At 41.6% G+C, this 19,006-nt stretch overlaps 2 protein-coding genes across 2 annotated transcripts in view; both read right to left on the bottom strand.

The window, feature by feature from the left end:
* Nucleotides 1–3,134: 3,134 nt before the first annotated feature.
* rhoh (ras homolog family member H) lies at nt 3,135–7,590 on the bottom strand. The gene is made up of 2 exons (XM_034211612.1): nt 7,001–7,590; nt 3,135–5,795 (listed from the first exon to the last, which is right to left on the bottom strand). The coding sequence occupies exon 2, from the start codon at nt 5,367–5,369 to the stop codon at nt 4,782–4,784; it is 588 nt and encodes a 195-aa protein (XP_034067503.1). The 5' UTR covers nt 5,370–5,795; nt 7,001–7,590; the 3' UTR covers nt 3,135–4,781.
* Nucleotides 7,591–7,710: 120 nt separating this feature from the next.
* n4bp2 (NEDD4 binding protein 2) overlaps nt 7,711–19,006 on the bottom strand; it is a 31,016-nt gene continuing 19,720 nt past the window's right edge. Inside the window, 6 exon segments of the mRNA XM_034211608.1 lie at nt 7,711–8,883; nt 8,985–9,108; nt 9,600–9,768; nt 10,564–10,740; nt 10,845–10,971; nt 11,099–11,223. Coding sequence (XP_034067499.1) covers nt 8,838–8,883; nt 8,985–9,108; nt 9,600–9,768; nt 10,564–10,740; nt 10,845–10,971; nt 11,099–11,223 — 768 coding nt within the window. The 3' untranslated portion in view covers nt 7,711–8,837.

Here is a 19,006-nt window from a genome sequence, read left to right as displayed (position 1 = left end):
TCAACGCGTACTATCTGAATGGCGGTTCCGACTGATCTCATCAGTAATGCATGACGCAGACCCAACGTTTCGTTGCTCTGATTGGCTGTAGGTCTGACTCTATTCAAATTGCATTCGGAGGCATTATGATCTGACCGCGGCCGCGCTGATATTATAACGCCAGAGAATTTCCACACCTTTAGTGTATAAAACTCCCCCACTACTTAGACTATTCCTTGCACCCCTCTTCTAGCATAAGCCCGAATGGTCTAATCCATATTACATCAGTAATGTACACGTGTAACAGCAGGATCAGTTTGTGTGTTGTGGACACGACCCGTATATTTTCGCAAGCCGTGTTCTCAACATTTAGCATTTTGCTTATTATTTAATTTAACATAATTTTTCATGGTGGGGCTAAGCCATTTTTTGGTATGGCTGTAGCCTACCCCAGCCATACCCTGGTGCCGCCACTGCCAATGACACATCATTTATTATTGCTTGCAACGCAGTTGTTCTAAAAAACTAAATATTCAGCTTTTCTGTTAAAGTATTTTTGTTTTTACTTCATAATTCCAATTGAATCAGGGTCCTTTCAGCTTAAAGTAAGAAATGTCACCGACAATTGTTCTATTATATTATTGTGCAGTTACTGTGTATGGTGATGTGATGTGTTAATGTGGTTTTCGGTGGTACTGAGCTTGTATAGGACAGGTGTTTCCTGTGTGTGTGTGTGTGTGTGTGTGTGTGTGTGTGTGTGTGTGTGTGTGTGTGTGTGTGTGTGTGTGTGTGTGTGTGTGTGTGTGTGTGTGTGTGTGTGTGAGAGAGAGAGAGAGAGAGAGTGGGGGAGCTTCAGAGGAGAGGATGAGACTTACTGTCTCTTTGAGGTAGAGACAGATACCAACTGAATTAGCAAAACAGTGGGGTAGCACTGTCTAGTGAACAATGCCTGCCTGTGGACGTAGACATCATTTGAGGTTTACAATACTGTAGTCATCTTAAGTAGGGTGATCAATTCTGGTGATATTCTGTAATGTTCTTATAGTCAACAAATCCAAAGCAACACTAACTAATCCTACTAACAAGCATAGTCTGCGTCGCAAAGCTGTATATATTTAACTTGTATAATATTTAACAAAACATTATACCAGGTTCTTCACAACTGGTGCTGGGTACTCAGTTAGTTGACTTAGGTGAAAATAGCAATACGAGTACAAAACATAAAAGCATTAATTAAACAGAATCTATAATATTAGAAACATGTAGATTACATTATTACATTATAATTTTTGATCAACATTGATCAAATTGAACATACATTTTATTTTGCAGCTGATAAAGGGGAAGCTAATATGATTTACTTGATCTACTTTATATCACAATGTAATGTATATAATTCATTGTATGTAGTATCTTTAATCTGAATCTTTACAGTAACTAAGTTCAAAATACATTTAAAAGACTAAAAAACTACAATATGTTTTTCTTTAGCCATAAAGTTCAATACTCAAGAAAAGTACAAGCAAGTACCTTAGTTAAGTGAATGTTCCCTAGTTATCTTCCTATTCTACAACTTGAGTTTATATAAATTAGCTGAATTATTTGTTATTTTATTTGTGTACAATATAAGGATTGTGGAATAACAACACCTAAATGAAATGCAGCCATTACCAAACTTACTTTTAGTTAAAAGTTAGTCAAAATGTCTGCCGTGAAAAAGGCTCCTTGATAACATATCAAAAGGGATTGAGAAGTATGCCAGTGTGTGTGTGTGTGTGTGTGTGTGTGTGTGTGTGTGTGTGTGTGTGTGTGTGTGTGTGTGTGTGTGTGTGTGTGTGTGTGTGTGTGTGTGTGTGTGTAGACAGTAAGTGGGTTAAGACGTTGTGGTAGTTGTGGGAGAGCACAGTGACAGATGAAAGATTAGGCCATTGCTGGCCGACTAACATGCTAAACAGTTTTTTCTCTTTATTACTTGAAACACAAAAAGACAAACCGTATTACGGACAGTATGTGACCATATTTTTGGATTATATGAGGTACATTTATTAAGATAGATGTTTTGGGAATTCATTTACACATAGTCAGGGTGGTGGACGTTAAATGAGTACATTTACACAAGTACTTGTACATTTTCTTTTAAAAAATATTTTTAGGGCCAGATTAACCTTGAGATGACAGTGTTGAAAGGGGGAGATAGAGGGGATGACATGCGTACATGGTCCCAGGCCGGATTCAAACCTGGGTTCTCCGCATGGGAACTGAGTCCCTATACATGGGCCACCAGCTCTACCAGGTGAGCTATATGGCAGCCCGTACTTATACATTTTCAAGGTCCTCGTACTTAACATGAGTATTTCCATTTTTTGCCACTAAATATTTCTAATCAATATTGTACTTTTTACTTCACAACATGTATTTGATCATTTTCGTTACTTTGAGGATTCAGATTCAGATTTATAATGTGAAATATAGTCAACCCATCATGTTTTGTTATAGGCTACGTTAAGATTACACTGTATTGATCCCTTAATGAAATGTACAAGAAAAACACAAGTTTCTCTTTTACCAGTTGTAACATTAAAGAAGTTTGTGTGTGTGTCTTTGTTGGGATGTGGTAAAGTGTTTTTCGGCGTATCCTTGAAAAGCCTGTATTTTATCTCTCGTTCTCAGCCGCCTTTTAACACCACATAAGACAAAGAAATGAAGAGAAAGAGCGGGAGAGAAGCATGAGGGGGAGGAATAGCTTGTCTAAACTTTTTCCTGGTTGTTCCTGGTCGACTGTTCGCTGTCTCTATAATGCAGCTACAATACATCTTTAAGCTCTGAATAGTTTTTATTTCCTCAAGTCATCTTCTTACATTCAAAGCTACAAACACACACAGAGGCTCATATCACATTTACTGACATGTGATATAGAAACCATGTCATATAATAAATAAATATAAAAATTAAAAACTGACTTCACTTGGATAAGATTTGAAGTCATGTATGAGTGTTGTAATACATTCATAAAGAACACAAGTCTATTGTTTTATTGCTTTCCAAACAACATGTTTTACTAATTATCATTCAAGAAAAAGCTTTTGATAATCTATTCAAATCCAAAAATTTGATTTAATAAAGAAAAATAGGAATAAGACGCTACTTAAATGTTCTAATCTAAATAATTTTTTAATGCATTTCATCTGTGTATTATAATACAGATTTCATACATAGATTTGGCAAACGCTTAATACACTTCACACGATATGTTTGATTTAAGATGTGATATGCAAAACATACAAAACCTGTAACATAAGTATGTACATGAGACACATGGGCACAATGCTCTTTTAAGAAGAGAACTTGTTTCCATAAAAATGTATAAATTATCCTTTATAAATTCTTACTGAGTTTATAGGAGTTAAGGCATAAAAGGGCGCATTGATGATGAATGCACACATATTCAAATCCAACGCAAACTCTCGCTAAAAGATAGGAAGGTAAAAACCAAGGCGGAATTACAAATACTTGATGATTTCCGAAAGCATTTTTTGTTACGAACAAAATTTGCAGAAATTACACAATGCCGTGTCAATGTGTTGAATCCTTAGCTTTAATGTATGGACAAGTTTGCAAGAAACATAAGTAGAAGGTCATGTCTTCTTTTTTTTAACAGTTTTACAAATAAAATCACAAAAGCCGTTATTTAGCACAATGATCAGTGTCAAGAAGTCCGATAATGCTGATGTTTAATGTTTCTTCACTTTATTGTAGAATTTCTAAAAGTTGGGATTCTCTACTCGTATAAAAGAAACTTACAAATGATATCTTGTATGAATCAAAACAACCATTTAATCAATGTGTTAAGGTTTCTTGCTTTTTAATGACTGAAATGTGTTCAGTCACATTGTATTTCACTGCAACGGGTATACGTTCTAACAATACATAAACAGGTATATTTAAATTAAATTAAAATTAAGAAATAACCTTTAGAAAAAAATAGCCTGCATTGAGCTACTGACAGAGTATTGCCTGGTCACATCTAGTGAAATGTCATTTGAGAATAAGCTTTACATATACAGTATATCCTAATGTAGCTCAAATTGTCTTATTCATACTCTGAGGCGTTTGAATAGGTGCTGACAAAATTCAATATGCACTCAAAATTATTTCCTGACTTGATAATTATATTTTTGGAGCCTGAGAACATTATTTTCCTAGTTCTTGAAACATCTGTAAAAGATCCATGCAACTGTATACTTGTATAACTCATTTTATTTGTGGCAGTGAAATCATTTATTATCTCCACATTCATTCCCAGATAATAATTACATTTGCCAATCAAATCCCAAACTGAGATGTTAAGAAAAAACAATGCTGTGTCAAGATTAAATCTATTATAACTGTAATTTAAGCATTTAAGTGTGCCTTGCCCTGAACAATGGAGTATTTGTTAAACACAAAACAATTCTGATACCACATTTGAAATACCCCTGAGATGTGCTGTGGTACATTCACAAACAGTTCAGAGGAATTGAAGATGAAGTATTTTTTTCGCGTCTCCCTGAATCAAACAAAAGTAGAACTTTAATTTGAGTACACGCATGACTAAATCAAAGTATTTTCATTTTTATTCTTTGAGTTTAGAGAAGTGCTTTGGAGGGCGCAGGAGACCCATCAGTGTAGAAAAACCCTACCTAACATTAAAAAAATACAGCTTTGGGTTCTTGTACCTTAATGGATTCTCACTGAGTTTGAACAGCACACTAGGACCCTTATTAAAACATGTCCTCTCATGAAGGCTGAGTCAAGTTCAAAGGTCAAAAGACCCTGCACTGGTTGAGGCTGAACATCCGTCGTCTGGCCTGTTTCCTAGCCTGGTTAATGGCTGTTCGCACTGCATGCTCAAAAACTTGCTGCACACCACGGTTACTTAAGGAGGAGCACTCCAGGTAGCCTTTAGCGTGGACCTCATGAGCCACACGTCTCCCCTCCGCTGCTGAGATGCAGTTCCCCCGGTACTGCCCCATCTCCCTCAGATCTGTCTGGGTTGCAACAACCAGCACCGGCACCCTTGGCAAGTTCTCTCGAACCTCAGCAATCCACTTGTGCTGGACGCTGGCCAGAGAGTTAGGGTTGGCCACAGAGTAGCAGATTAGCACAACGTCAGCCTGGTGGTAGGATCTCGGTCGGATTTGTCTAAAGTTGTCATTGCCCGCCGTGTCCCACAGCCCCAGGTTGATCTGAACCCCGTCCGTGTACACCTCCACCCCTGTGTTTTCAAACACTGTGGGCTGGTAGTTGTCTGGGAAGGTTTCTGAGGTGAAGCGGACCAGCAGCGCTGTCTTGCCCACGGCACTGTCCCCGACCAGGACGCACTTCAGCGCCATCTCTTCGGTCTCGTTCATGGCTGCCGCCGACGGTCTCACTCCTTTGGATATTTGTGGTTATGTGGAAAGTCTTAGGGATGGTTTCTCTGTAACACGTTTACGTTGTAGACAAAGGCAGCGTACTTCTGTGTTCAAGTGGTAGTTTTCATAGCAGGTGATTTGTAGCCCTGGCATATGGTAACTCAATTTCTGAAGATTTCAGCGGTCATTCAGTTTGTTGAACTGAACTATAATGTCTCTCTTTTCAGAGCGTTTTAACGTTGTTCATATGGAACAGGTTTAAAATCAGCTTCCCACACGCCGTCTCAGATCTTTAGTCCATCTTCTCTCGTATCACTTCTGCTGTGTTTCTGCAGCGAGGTCGGATGTCGGTCCTTCTCTCTAATGACGGCTGTCATCCTTTCCAAACAGGTTGAACCTCTCAGAGTTGAGGACGGATGTCTACTGATGAAGAGAGGACATGTTACGATCATAAGAGTACAGTTAGCAAAAGTTTGTCTTACTTAAAAATAGAGAAACTGAAAAACCTTAGCTAATTTTTAATTTAAATCAAACCTTAATCTAGAACAGTTTACAGTTTCTTCTCATACATCATGCAACATGGCGTACAAAACGACAGCAGTGTGGCTCTTCATAGAACATGTTTAAACATGACAAATAAAGAGCAAGTGCTTACACACTAAAAAAGATAGTCAATCGCTAGAGTATTGTATTTGAAGATTACATTTTGTCTTTATGGCAGCACCATTTTCTATTTACAGAGAAAGGTCAACGTCACGTACAATATAGTATTGATTAAATACGGAAGTAAAGATTTATGTGATTGGGTGTGACCCAGAGTTCAAGTTATAATTTGAAGAGTTTAACAGGAGCTTACTAACAACATATTCATGCTCTCTGTATTACCAAGCTTATATTTATAGCCTTACAGGCTCCATTCCCTGTAATGAATCTCCCTCATAACCAGTCCTGATTCTGCAGTTTGCCCATTAACGGACATCTGATCGTGGAGAATTATGTCTCTGTTATAGTCTTAGATGCGGGAAGATAGAAATCTTGTTGGTTCATTTAATATTGATCGCTAAAATACTGCTGATGGTTTCTTTTGACTTCTCTGTTGCATACACGTTGAAGAATTAATTTAGGTAGCAGTTAGACGTTACAACCTCAAAACCATCTGCCATGACACATAGATGGAAAGACCACCATAACCGTAAATGGGACAATTTAATCAGAGTATTTTTCCACAATTCAACTCTTGAATTTATCTCTCAGAAAGTAGTCGAAAGTAGTCTTATTTTAAGTCCAGTGGCAGAGCAATTCATTTTCCTAAGAAATAAATACAAATTAATGAATTAATAAAGTCATAAAACAGGGCACTAACACTGAGTGCAACTGATTTAACTCTTTTTACTTCATGTACAATGCTGGTTTTATAGGGAATGTACAATATTTATTATAAGTGTGCTTTAATTCACATACAACTAATTTTCTTTGTTCCAATGAGAGGAACACCCTGAAGTCTTCACTTTCTTAATAGTTTAAATGTCTGAAAAATATTGTCGGTTTTTGCCATCATTATGAAGTATTAATTACATTTTCAAATCAAATAAATGGAAACAAATCAAGACAAAGAAAAAGAAAATTACCTTTCTTGTCAGTCTTTTCGATCTCTAAACGGACGATGCTGGATGCCGCTTTTGAAGACAGAAGACGAAATCCTTTAAACTCCAGAAACAATTTGGTATTTATAATAATCTGCTGAAGCGGATGCCCTCAAACACATTTATTAAAGTCTGTATTTACTTGTGACGATCAGACACACGGGCGAAGTAATTTGGCATCTGCCTGAATAAGCCTAGTTCGGTAAGTAGAGGAGGGAAGTGAGAAAGTATGAGAGAAATGTAAAGCACATCCGCTCGTCGCAGTGTGGAGGTGTGACACAATCTTCTGCCTTCCTCCCCCACAGCAGCTGGGCTTTTACATGTTTTTCTCCTTTATGGATTTTCAAAATCTTATTCAAAAATCTTAAAAGTTGTTGCTTTGATCACAACTGTAATGTATTATCATAATGAACAATTACTCAAGTTATAATGCTCTTGAATTGCTCAAGTGTTGATAAAGTGGATAAAGAAAGAATAAATGGACACTGGTTTATGAACCGAAGGTAATACTGTATGTATCCTTATTTGATCGTGAATTATAAATGTGAATGGATCTTGATTTTTCTTTTTTTTCCTTTCATGTTCCTGTAGCTTATTGTTTGTTAGGTTGTTATTTTAGTGATATTTAATAATAAATAAATAAATACAAGATACACATGTGTTTTTGGTGTAAAGCCATACATGCAGTAGTCATGAATTGTAAACAAATGTGAGTTTATTCCACAATACAATATTATCTGTAAAACCATTTGAACAAATTAATATAAAAATACACATTTCTCTTTATAATTAATTCAACAACATTATGTACAGTCAGTACAATTGTTCAACATTGTTGTTGGACCAATATGAAAAATATCACACGGATAGAAAAACAGAGGATTTTTTTTTTAAATCTACAAAAATCGAGAAGCAACCTGAGGAATACAACTACTATAAAAATGTGGCACAACGCTTTAAAAACAACTAGCTACCATGAAAAGGCTGGAGAAGTAAGTCAATTGGCCTCGAAAAAAGGAAACCAAACACTGATGTATCTTTTCCTGAGTTTGAATCTCCACATATTAGCAGCTAAGCTTGGTTCGGCCTTAAGAAAATAAGCAGTTGCCGTTTTATGTTCAGCAGAACTCTAAAAGGAGGATGTTAACAATATTTAAGAACTGAATGTGAAACACTAAAACCAAGAGACACAAAAAACCTTCTCCTTAGCATCTGGATAGATCGCATGCATTTAATGGAGGATTAAATCCATACTTTTTAGTGCCTCATAAAAGATGCCATAATACTTAAATTCCTAGAGAGCAACCTCCAAGAAGACAGCATGCAATCATAATTCAAGTCTGATAAAATCCTCATAATACGTCTCAAACATTACTGCAGACGAGTCAATTAAATAACACCTTATTCAACATCAAGCCTTCAAAACAAAAAGGGATTTCGATTTAAAAATTATCTTAAAAAGGCGTAAAGATAAACATAAAGTATATTCTGCAACACTATAAAATAATTTTTTTTTTTAAATGTACATTCTAGCTTTACAGCTGCTTTAAAAATACCTTATTTGTATTTCAATTCATTCTAACAAATTAAAACTCGTTTATGATTCAACCCAAATTCTCCTAAATTTCCCAAAGATTAAGACGACTTATGGAGTGAACATAGAGAGAAAGCAAGATAAAAAAGGTACCAAAAACAAATTGAGTGTATTGTACTGTATAAACTATAGTAATTGTATATGTAGCGTTGTAGAAGTGTGTGTGTGTACATGTGTATGTTGTCCTCTATAGCAGCTTAAGCTTGAATCCAATAGACCCGGTTCTTCTCACTTCAAAGAGACCAACACGAGACCTGGCTTTGGCTCAGTGAACCTGAGAGATGAAGAGATAGGAGAAAAGGTGGGTGACGATGAACATGTTCTGCTTGTATGTTTTTTTGTGTGTTCGTGTGTGTGTTTTCTGTGTGTGTGTACCTGTAGCTTTTGTTGGTGAGGTAGTCTATAACGGCAGGGCGGATGCGGGCCACGCCCCCCTGGCTGTGGTTCCCTCTTCCTGTGATGACAGAGAGCTGAGGTCGACACAGACCCTGCTCACAGTCTACTCAGAAAGAGGATCAAAGAAAAACAAACCAACACACACCATACAGTTAAGGGGAGAAGCTCGCACAAACTTTGACAAAGCGACGGGAACACAAACTTCTGCAAGTGTCCTAGATAAGATATTCTGATTATCAATGCTTGATAGTCATTTCTGTATTTTGCAACATCTATCATCTTGATGCTTAGCAAAATATGTTGCCAAATGTTCTGAATAGAGAAGGGTTACCACATCAGGACCGTGAGACTGATCAGAAGGAAATGCAGGAATTTGTTTTCGATTTTAGTGGCAGTGGTGGGCTATGACTTAAGTGGCATTAAATGTGTCATTCCACATGCACCTCCCCTCATTCCCTATCATGGGTCAACTTGGACTAACAAATAAAAAAGGTGTAAAATGCTCTAAAACATTAACAAAAAATTAATTTATCTTCAAATCTTCCAATGACTATTATTGTTAAACATACAGCATAGGAGAGCCCTCGTAATTACCTGTGGTTTTGTCCTGTAACACTTGGGTCAGATGCTGCAGGGCCTCATCGACATGCAGCCCGTGGAGGTCCAGGATGTTGCTGGGCAGCAGCGATGAGTTAACCTTCTCAAAAATCTGAACTGCTGCTCGGTGATTGGCCTCACGCATCTGCTGGCCATGCAGGTGTCCCTACAGGAGAGGTGATGCAAATGCATAAACTGTGAGTGGAGGATTACTGTGACGGGGCTCTATTTGTCCGTTCAAAAAACACTGGCCTAGTCGGTTGGGTTAAGCTCCACAACTTTATTTACAGCAACAAAACAAAAACGGAACCAGCACAATGTAAACAACAAAAATAAAAGACAAAAACAGGCCGTCCATCACTCATTCAGAGTAAACGTGTTCTGGCTGTTGCCTTCTCTGCAACAAACCCCCGAACACATCCCAGCTGTTGCCTTCACTGCAACATTCTTCGAGTGACACAGTCCGCCCCCACAAGGAACCAACACCGTCCCTTTTGAACCCATGGCCTCTCCCACAGGCTCACCGTCAACAGGTGACACAATCAACTCCAAACCACATTGTCAACATAAATGTAATTTCCTCCAACATGAGGAAACTATCTGCACCAAACATACACAGGTTAACTACCTCTTAACCATCATTCCCCATAATTAACAAAAGTAAAAATAAATAAGAAATTGCATGGTTCATTTTTAGGAATTTAAAACACGGAAGTGATGCAGCTCCGTCTTTTCTCCGAAATGTTTGGTGTGTTGTGTGTGCGTGTGTGTGTGTCGGCTGTCAGTGGCGGAGTGAGTCACTCATGTGATCCGCTCCGTCACAATTACAAATAAAATAAGAGCTGCAAATTCAAAGAGACAATACAAGAAGATCTAAATGATAATGTTTCCCCCCACAGTGTTGGGCAAAAGACATTGCTTTACAAGTGAAAATATTATTGTAAGACATCCAGCGCCTCACCTGCTGTGCGTAAAATGAAGCAACTTGTTTCCTTCCTTGCTTGTAGGCCTCAGCAGCCTTGGAGAAACACTCGAGCTGTCGCTCCCGTTGTTGGCTGGCCTCGGCCCTGAAGTCCTGGTAGTCCGGGTCCTCCGTATCCTGATAGTCGAGTACGGTTGACTCCGGGGGCTTCTGCCTCTGGAAAATTCAAAAGGGGACATAGAGAAACACACAGCAGTTTAGCAAAGCCAGTAACCAATAAGGACACATCTCTTCATCTCCATGCTGGTGTTTGCCAGTACCTTCTCCCGCTCCTTGCTGGCTGCTCTGAGGTGGTCGGACCGAGGAGGCTCGGGGGCCACTACTGTCTTTACGGGCCCTTCGTCTAGTAGAGAGCGAAGGAACAGCTCTGTCTGGATCAGGCTATAACTATGCAAGAATAAACAAATAAACAGAGTAAGGAACTGTACTTTAACACATCACATACATGTTTAATCGATAATAGAGTCTCTGTCAAACAAATCAAACAAATACATTGTCAATGTAATGTTCTTACTTGTGGTCTCTGAAGATGTCCTGGAGGAAATGTCTGTCAATGGTGGGGAAGAGGGCGAACAGCTGTTTCTCTTTCAACATGGCAGCTCCATCACGCAGGTCTAGGTCTGCACGGCCTTGTCTGGTCTTAGAGGAAGAGGTTTGGAAAGAGGTTAGGATGTGGGGAACAAACCAGACTAGAGAATGCAATTCCTGAAGACATTTCTAGTGGGAATGCTTTATGCTGAAAAGCTGACGCTAAACCGCTATGCCGAAATGTAATGTGTAAGAAGAAAGTGAAGAATTTAGATTGAAATGATACATGAACACTGGGGGCTTGAATGTGTGATGAGAGAAGAAAAGAAAGTGAAAAGCAGCAGAATATTTGAACTGCAAACTTTTGAACTGCAAACTTTTGAACTAACTTGATGGCGAATGATCTGTCGCCATGCCAACGGCATTTGATGACATCCCATAATACGCTTAGATGCGTTGATGGCTGGATCGTTACCAAACCTGGGGCCGTTTGGAGCATTTTCATTGAAGTTATGAGAAAACCGCCACCGTTTTATGAAGAGGGATGAGTTTCCATGGAAACGGCATATGGTGAGATGTCAGATTTGACGTAGAGCTGTTGAGGCATGGAGAGGTGATATACAGGTGAAGATTGTGGGACGACCGGACCGTGTCCACATTTATTTATTTTTTAAATGCCTGAATTCTACCGGCCCACATTTGTAAGTGTTCCGGCCCAGCCCAGCCCAGCCCAGCCCAGCGGGATGTGGCCCACTGGGCTGTGCTGGGCCGTTTTGATAGGCTACCTTTGTTCTATCTATCAGTTTCAATTTCACACATCAGGCCCGTAGCAGCTGTCACTGAGCAGTGAACGATCAGGAGTGAGTGACTGAGAGACCTAGCTGGCAGTTGCTTACAGATGGATAAACAAGCTCCAAAGCGTAAAGGCGTTTGTGTATACAGCAGAGGTGGGACCAAGTGCATGGGCGTAGGAAGCATCCTGAATGTGGGGGGGACATTTTTAACGGGGGGTGTGGGGGTCCCCCACCACGAAAAAAAAATAGATTTCCTGTATTCTGGTGCATTTTAACAGGTGGTTTGATACTTTTATGTGGCTATACTAGCATGAGGGAAATGATGGGTACATTTTGTAATTTCATCCAGTAGTAAAGAAAGGAAACATATTTGATTATTAATTCAGAGCCATCTTTGAATTAATAAAAAGCAGTATAAATGCCCATTTTTTGTACATTTATATACAACAATAAATATTTGTGAGTGCATTGAGAGATATTGTTGTGGAGAGTCATTTATATATAAATCGCAAAATACATTTGTGAATCCTTCTGTGAGCATTTATTAATATTGAGACTGATCTGACTGCATACAGATGTTAAGTTCACCTAGGAATGGTATCGACTTAAATGTCCAAATAAATGTTGCTCTTCTGTCTATATTGGTCATATGATGCCCCTTGACTGAAATGTTTCCTGTTCAATATCCCCACTGATTTCCTTAACATTCTGGGATGAGAGTCCACATCACAATTTACTCTAAACTGTAATTTCCCTTTCATCACTCACCTCAGCAACGGACCTCTCTCCACTGTCCCTGTGTTCTGCCTCTGACTCACTCTCAAGCGTCTAGATGTCAAGAGAGGTGGTGAAGTGATCATTATTTATTGAGCTGTATACTCTTTCACATTGAATCATAACAAGTCATACTGAATGTCAAAAACTGACTCTAAAGTAAGTCCCAGTCTGTGACATTGGACATTTTGAAGACTCAAAGTCCCAAGCAGTAGATAGAATATTAGCTAGTCTATGTAATGTGCCCAGAAAATAAATAGTTAACTGAGTACTGGGATGGAAATTGCCTATGCACTCAGTAAAACATAAACACATACAAAAAGCTTCTGAATGATAAGAAGTATAATTAAAACATAATGCACATTACCATTTTGAGAGAGTACCGAAGTTAAAGAACTCAGAAAATAATCTCTTATCGAACTGAGGCTCCAGTAAAACACACTGACTGCGTCTCTACATGGACATCATGGTGTTTACATGAGCACAGACAGATCGGGTTATTCATGTTCCCTGTTTACATGATAAATACTAGTGTAACGTCCGAGGTGTTCAATGATACTTCTGTGTAACAAAAACTCAGGAACTTAGTACTTTTTGGAGCGTCCCAGATATCGCCTCTGTTTATTATTGAACAGTCACACCGCGCTCTCCTTCACCACACCAGGACAGACTGCGCATGCTCACAACACATGACCTCTCAACCCAATGCTTACACTAGTAACCTGGCATTTCGATGCCTTTTCTCATCTAAACTATTCAGTATTTGTATCTCTCTATCATGACATAAAGACGAAACTCCTCTCCAGAAGTGAGACGCTTTTGCCGCCACCATCACTGTTAACTGCTACCAGCTGATGACTTACTTTCCTCTTCTTTGACATTTTTTTTTCTTATGTCCATGTTGTCTGGGGGAGAAAACATATCAAACCAAGAGATCGTCAGCTTTGATTTTCGCTGTATTAACCATTTCCTGAACATTTGGTGTGTGTGCCTTACTCCGCTACCGGCATCGCTTCATACAACAGATCTGAGCTGTCCACCTATGACAATACTCCTTGAACATGCGCGCACTATGTGAGAATCTGCCTTGGTACAAAGTAGCAGTGAAAACATGGTACGGAGTTTCATTGATTTGGGCATTCTCTCAATAAGCAAGTGGAATGGATTTGATAGTGAAGCACTGACACAGCGCTCTACAAAGTGCGGCGAGTGGATAGACCGATTCACGGACTTTCCACATGGTAAAAGTGGGGGGGTCTAAACTAATCATTTGAAAAAGTGGGGGGGACTTGTCCCACCCTCATGTAATGGCTGTGACGCCCATGACCAAGTCATTGTTTTGCAAGTCAAGTCTCAAGTCTTTACGCTCAAGTCCGAGTCAAGTCTCAAGTCTTTGCGCTCAAGTCCGAGTCAAGTCTCAAGTCCGAGTCAAGTCTCAAGTCAGGATGGGCAAGTCAAGTTCAAGTCCTAAACTTTGACAAAACGAGTCTTAAACAAGTCATTATGTGCTCACCAAATGTAATGACATCGATCAACAGAATAATTCTTAATAATCAAACTGCCCTTTATTAGTCACATTAATAATTTAATAATCAATTTTCTCTCTGCTGGTAAAGTAACGTGTTTTTCTATTTTAAGAGGGATCAGTAAGGTAAGGCTACCGTGACAGTTTGATTCAGAAGGAGTTTAATGTATAAGATCCCTGATGTTGAGGTAACCAGAATGTTTATTTCCACTGTGTACAACATGTTGTAAGAGACCCACAATCTATCTTTATGCAAGGGATAATGTGCAGCCAGGCGGTCTCTATGGGGAAAAGAACACCTGCATCTAGGTCCCTCTGCAGGTGGTACTTTAACTATATTTTGATGCAAATACTTTTGTACTTTTACTTGTAACATTTTGAATGCAGGACTTTTTATTGTAACTGCGTATTCCTACACTCTGATACTTTTACTCAAGTACAAGATCTGAACTTCCCCCACCTCTGACAATAAATCCTGAGTGGTTACCAAAGAGAAAACCTGCTCTGAAGGTTATTTTCATTTTATAAATCCTGCACTCAGCTTTGCTTTCTCCAATATCATTGAAATGCAGCCAGATGCTGCTTCTTTTTTCGGTTTTCGCAAATTTCTTGACTTTTTCCGACGCTCTATCATTTAAATCTGTCTCCCCGTCTCCCCGTGCAGCTGGCCTGTACCACTACACCTGCTGTGCCCCCCACCCTTCTTTCACATAATGGTATGATCCTAGTGTGTCCTTGCATATGATTGGCCGCATGGTGGCCCAGCTAAATAAAGACCCGCTCCTGCCTGCAAGGATTCTCAGCAAGAGTAGAAGCAGCTGAAGATTCTGCTCTCCCCGACGGGAGCCTGCTCTTCTAACGGCATCTCGCGATCGGCGTGTTGGAGACCTCTGAATTAAATTATCAAGTCACCTCAAGTCAGAAGGCTGTGTTCAAGTCCAAGTCGAGTCGCAAGTGTTTTGTGATTTTGTCAAGTCGAGTCTCAAGTAATCAAATTGGTGACTCGAGTCCACACCTCTGGTATACAGTATAGTAGCAAGCCCTGGGTTCAGAGGGAGGGGCTTGCATAGGGGGGGGGGGGGTTGGCAGGGAAACGGGGTTCAGGGGGAGTGGCTGTACGGCTGTACCCGTAGGATAGAAAAGGGGGAAGTGACGTCTGACTCAGAGGTCGCGTGGCTGTGGAGAAGAACGTGTTGCCCACATTCTGTTACTGAGTTTAGGCTAGTTAGCTAGCAGGTTTATTGTTTTGGGTGCAGTCACTTTTGCATCCACTTGCTGTTCAAATAAATGTTGTGACGGCCCCTAGGCCTTAGACTCAGGTCCCTGGTTAGCCACTCCCCAAATCAGGAGAGATTGCTGACACCTGATTTGGGTTGACTGCTCAGCTACAAGTATGGGTGCCTGAGCAGTCAGTCTTTCTCTCCTCTTGGGTTGCTTGGCTCTACTGGACCTTGGTTTGTTTGTTCTTTATATACTGATGCATGTTCACACACATTACTGATTAACTGACTTCATAGTTAATTTAGTTTCTTTAAATAAATGCGAATAAATGCGAATAAATGCGAATAAGAAGAAGAAGAAGAAGAAGAAGAAGAAGAAGAAGAAGAAGAAGAAGAAGAAGAAGAAAAGAAGATAAGAAGAAGAAGAGAAGTAAGAAGAAAGAAGAAGAAGAAGAAGAAGAATAAGAAGAAGAATAGAATAAGAATAAGAAGAGAAGAAAAGAGAATAAGAAGAAAAGAAGAAGAAGAAGAAGAATCATCCTCCGCCTCCTCCTCCCCTCCTCCTCCTCCCTCCTCCTCCTCCCTTTCCTCCTCCTCCCCTCCTCCTCCCCTCCTCCTCCCCTCCTCTCCTCCCCTCCTCCTCCTCATCCCGCCTCCTCATCCCTCATCCTCCGCCGCCGCATCCTCCTGCCTCCTCCTCCTCCTCCATCCGCCTCCTCCGCCTCCTCATACCTCCTCCTCCTCCTCTCGCTCCCTCCTCCTCCTCCTCCTCCTCCTCCCCTCCTCCTCCTACCTCCTCCATCCTCTCTCCTCGTCCTCCTACTTCCTCCTCCTGCCTGCCCTCCCCTCCTCCTCCTCCTCCTCCTCCTCCTCACTCCTCCTCCTCCTCCTCCTCCTCCATCCTCCTCTCTCCTCCTCCTCCTCCTCCTCCTCCTCCTGCCTCCTCCTCCTCCTCCTCCTCCTACCTCCTCCGCCTCCTCCTCCTCCTCCTCCTGCTCTCCTCCTCCTCCTCCTCCTCCTCCTCCTCCTCCTCCTCCTCTTCCTCCTCCCTCCTCCTCCTCCTCCTCCTCCTCCTCCTCCTCCTCCTCCTCCTCCTCCTCCTCCTCCTCCGCCTCCTCCTCCTCCTCCTCCTCCTCCCTCCTCCTCCTCCTCCTCCTCCTCCTCCTCCTCCTCCTCCTCCTCATCCTCCTCCTCCTCCTCCCTCCTCTCCTCCTCTCCTCCCCTCCTCCTCCTCCCTCCTCCGCCTCCTCCTCCTCCTCCTCCTCCTCCTCCTCCTCCTCCTCCTCCTCCTCCTCCCCTCCTTGCTCTCCTCCTCCCTCCTCCTCGCTCTCCTCTCCCCTCCTCCTCCCTCCTCGCTCCCCTCCTCCTCCTCCTCCTCCTCCCCTCCTCCTCCTCCTCCCTCCTCCTCCTCCTCCTCCCTCCTCCATCCTCCTCCTCCTCCGTCACTCACTTCCCGCACTCCTTCCTCCTCCGTCCTCCTCCTCCTCCCTTGCCTCCTCCTCCTCCCTGCCTCCGTCCTCCTGCTCCTCGCTCCTCCTGCCTCCTCCTCTCCTCCTCCTCCTCCTCTCCTCAGCCTCCTCCTCCTCGCTGCACTCCTCCTCCTCCTCCTCCTCCTACGCTCCTCATCCTCCATCTCCTCTCCTCCTCCTCCTCCTCCTCGTCCTCGCTCCCCTCCGCCCTCCTCCTCGCTCCCTCCGCCTCCGACTCCTCCTCCTCTGTTTCTCCTTTTTTACTTCTTCATTCCTTAGGTATAACTTGGACTCTCCAAGTAGAAGTCCACACTCCAAATGTAGGTCTGGCCGGGGACTTGAACCGGCTCACAGTCCAAGCCCCCACAGACTGCCATAGATTTAGTCCCTAATTTTGCTCTCAAAGTGCACCAGATTGATGCATTTGACTTCAACATTTAAAAAAAAATCTTCCCGGGAGAGCTTGCCCCTGGACCCCCCTAGAGGAGGTGAGGTCCACCACCTGCCCACACCCCCTGTTAAATTGTCTCACCCACATTGAGGATGCTTCCTACGCCCATGTTTTATTCCATGTGTCAAGTCAGGCAAATTGGGTCAAAATGTTATTGCATCAATGATCTGTTAACATTAAAATCACTAAATATATGCTGTAACTATTTTGCTCTAGGCAAATCAAGGGCTCAGGTAATGTGATTACTATATGAATAATTGTCCAAAATAACATAGAATGCATAGGGTTTTTTGTTAAGTAACATACTTTCGTCACCAGCCGGCCGATACATGCCGCGCATTAAGTGGGCCTGTCTGTCAATTAATCCCCGGGCCACTTTTTCCCCCCAGTCCGCCCCTGATGGCGAGGGATGCGTTTCCATGGCAACAGCCTATGGTGAAATCTCAGTTTTGGCATAAAGCTGTTGAGGCATGGACCGGTGATATACAAGCGAAGTTTGGGGGGCGATCGGACCGTGTCCATTGGAGTTACAGCGACATCGTGTTTTATGGCGAGGGATGCTGTTTCCATGGAAACGGCATATGATGACACCCCATAATTGAGCTGTTGAGGGCAGGAACATTAACCATTATCTGAAGTCTGCTGCTGTTTTATGGCGAGGGATGCGTTGCCATAGTAACACCACATTACGTAACATCAGATTTGATGTAGAGCTGTGTTAACCATTATCTGTAGTCTGCTGCTCTGAGCATGTCAGTTGGAGTTCTCATTCATAACACTCCGTTCGATGTCTCACTATGGGATGCGCCTCAACGCGTATGCAAACAGAAGCATCAATTATTTCACACACAGTGACGTCACAGCTACCCACAATGCAACGCGTGCCATATATTTTTTTTATAAAGACGCCATTTTTCTGGAGGTGCAAAAATCCTGCCAATGCTAATGTAAACAGCTAGCTTATGTATCCAGGCAGAGCGCACTAGGTTTTTTTTCTGAATTAACGACGAAGAAATCGCTGCATGTCTTCGGATTACATCTCTGGACTTGAGGGGTGTGCTCTAGGTAGTTACCAGCGTAAACTAGAGCTGTGTGGGTTGTTGGATGTACAATGTATGGAATTACGACCCTCAAAAGTGGCCTTCGGTCGATTTTGGCTGCATCTACGTCTATCTTCTGGAAACACCAGGTGAATACCCCACTTGTCACAATAATATTATCATGCCAATGCATATATGTGGTATTTTAGAGTTGACTATATTGATTAAGGCAATCGACTATGATATTCTGTATGCACCTCGCGTAAAATGGTTGATACCGGAAGTACGGTGTCGCCCTCGGCCCAAAACCCCGTATGTGTGTGTGAAAGAATCTCTTACGCCAATCCTGATTGGCTGGTGATCTTGACGTCTACGTCAGGGAATCCACCCACCCTTTAAGTAGCTTGCGCTACGTCGCAGCGTCATTCAAACACCTCTTCTTGCTTCAGAGCACATCTCAAATATCAGTAGCCGGGCTAGCCTAACGGTCCACAGACTGAACCCAAGCTAACATTCGGTCGACGGGCGCTTGCCGGTTACTTTTTTGCTTTGCAGAAGAATTGAACAAATATTAACACACCAGTTAATATTGTAATCTGCCCCGCCGTTTTTTCTTTCGAA

This window comes from Gymnodraco acuticeps, unplaced genomic scaffold (assembly GCF_902827175.1).
Source record: "Gymnodraco acuticeps unplaced genomic scaffold, fGymAcu1.1, whole genome shotgun sequence".
Classification (NCBI taxonomy): Eukaryota; Metazoa; Chordata; class Actinopteri; order Perciformes; family Bathydraconidae; genus Gymnodraco; species Gymnodraco acuticeps.
The sequence above is the reverse complement of the archived record's forward strand: the minus strand, read 5'-3'. Positions and strand labels throughout refer to the sequence as shown.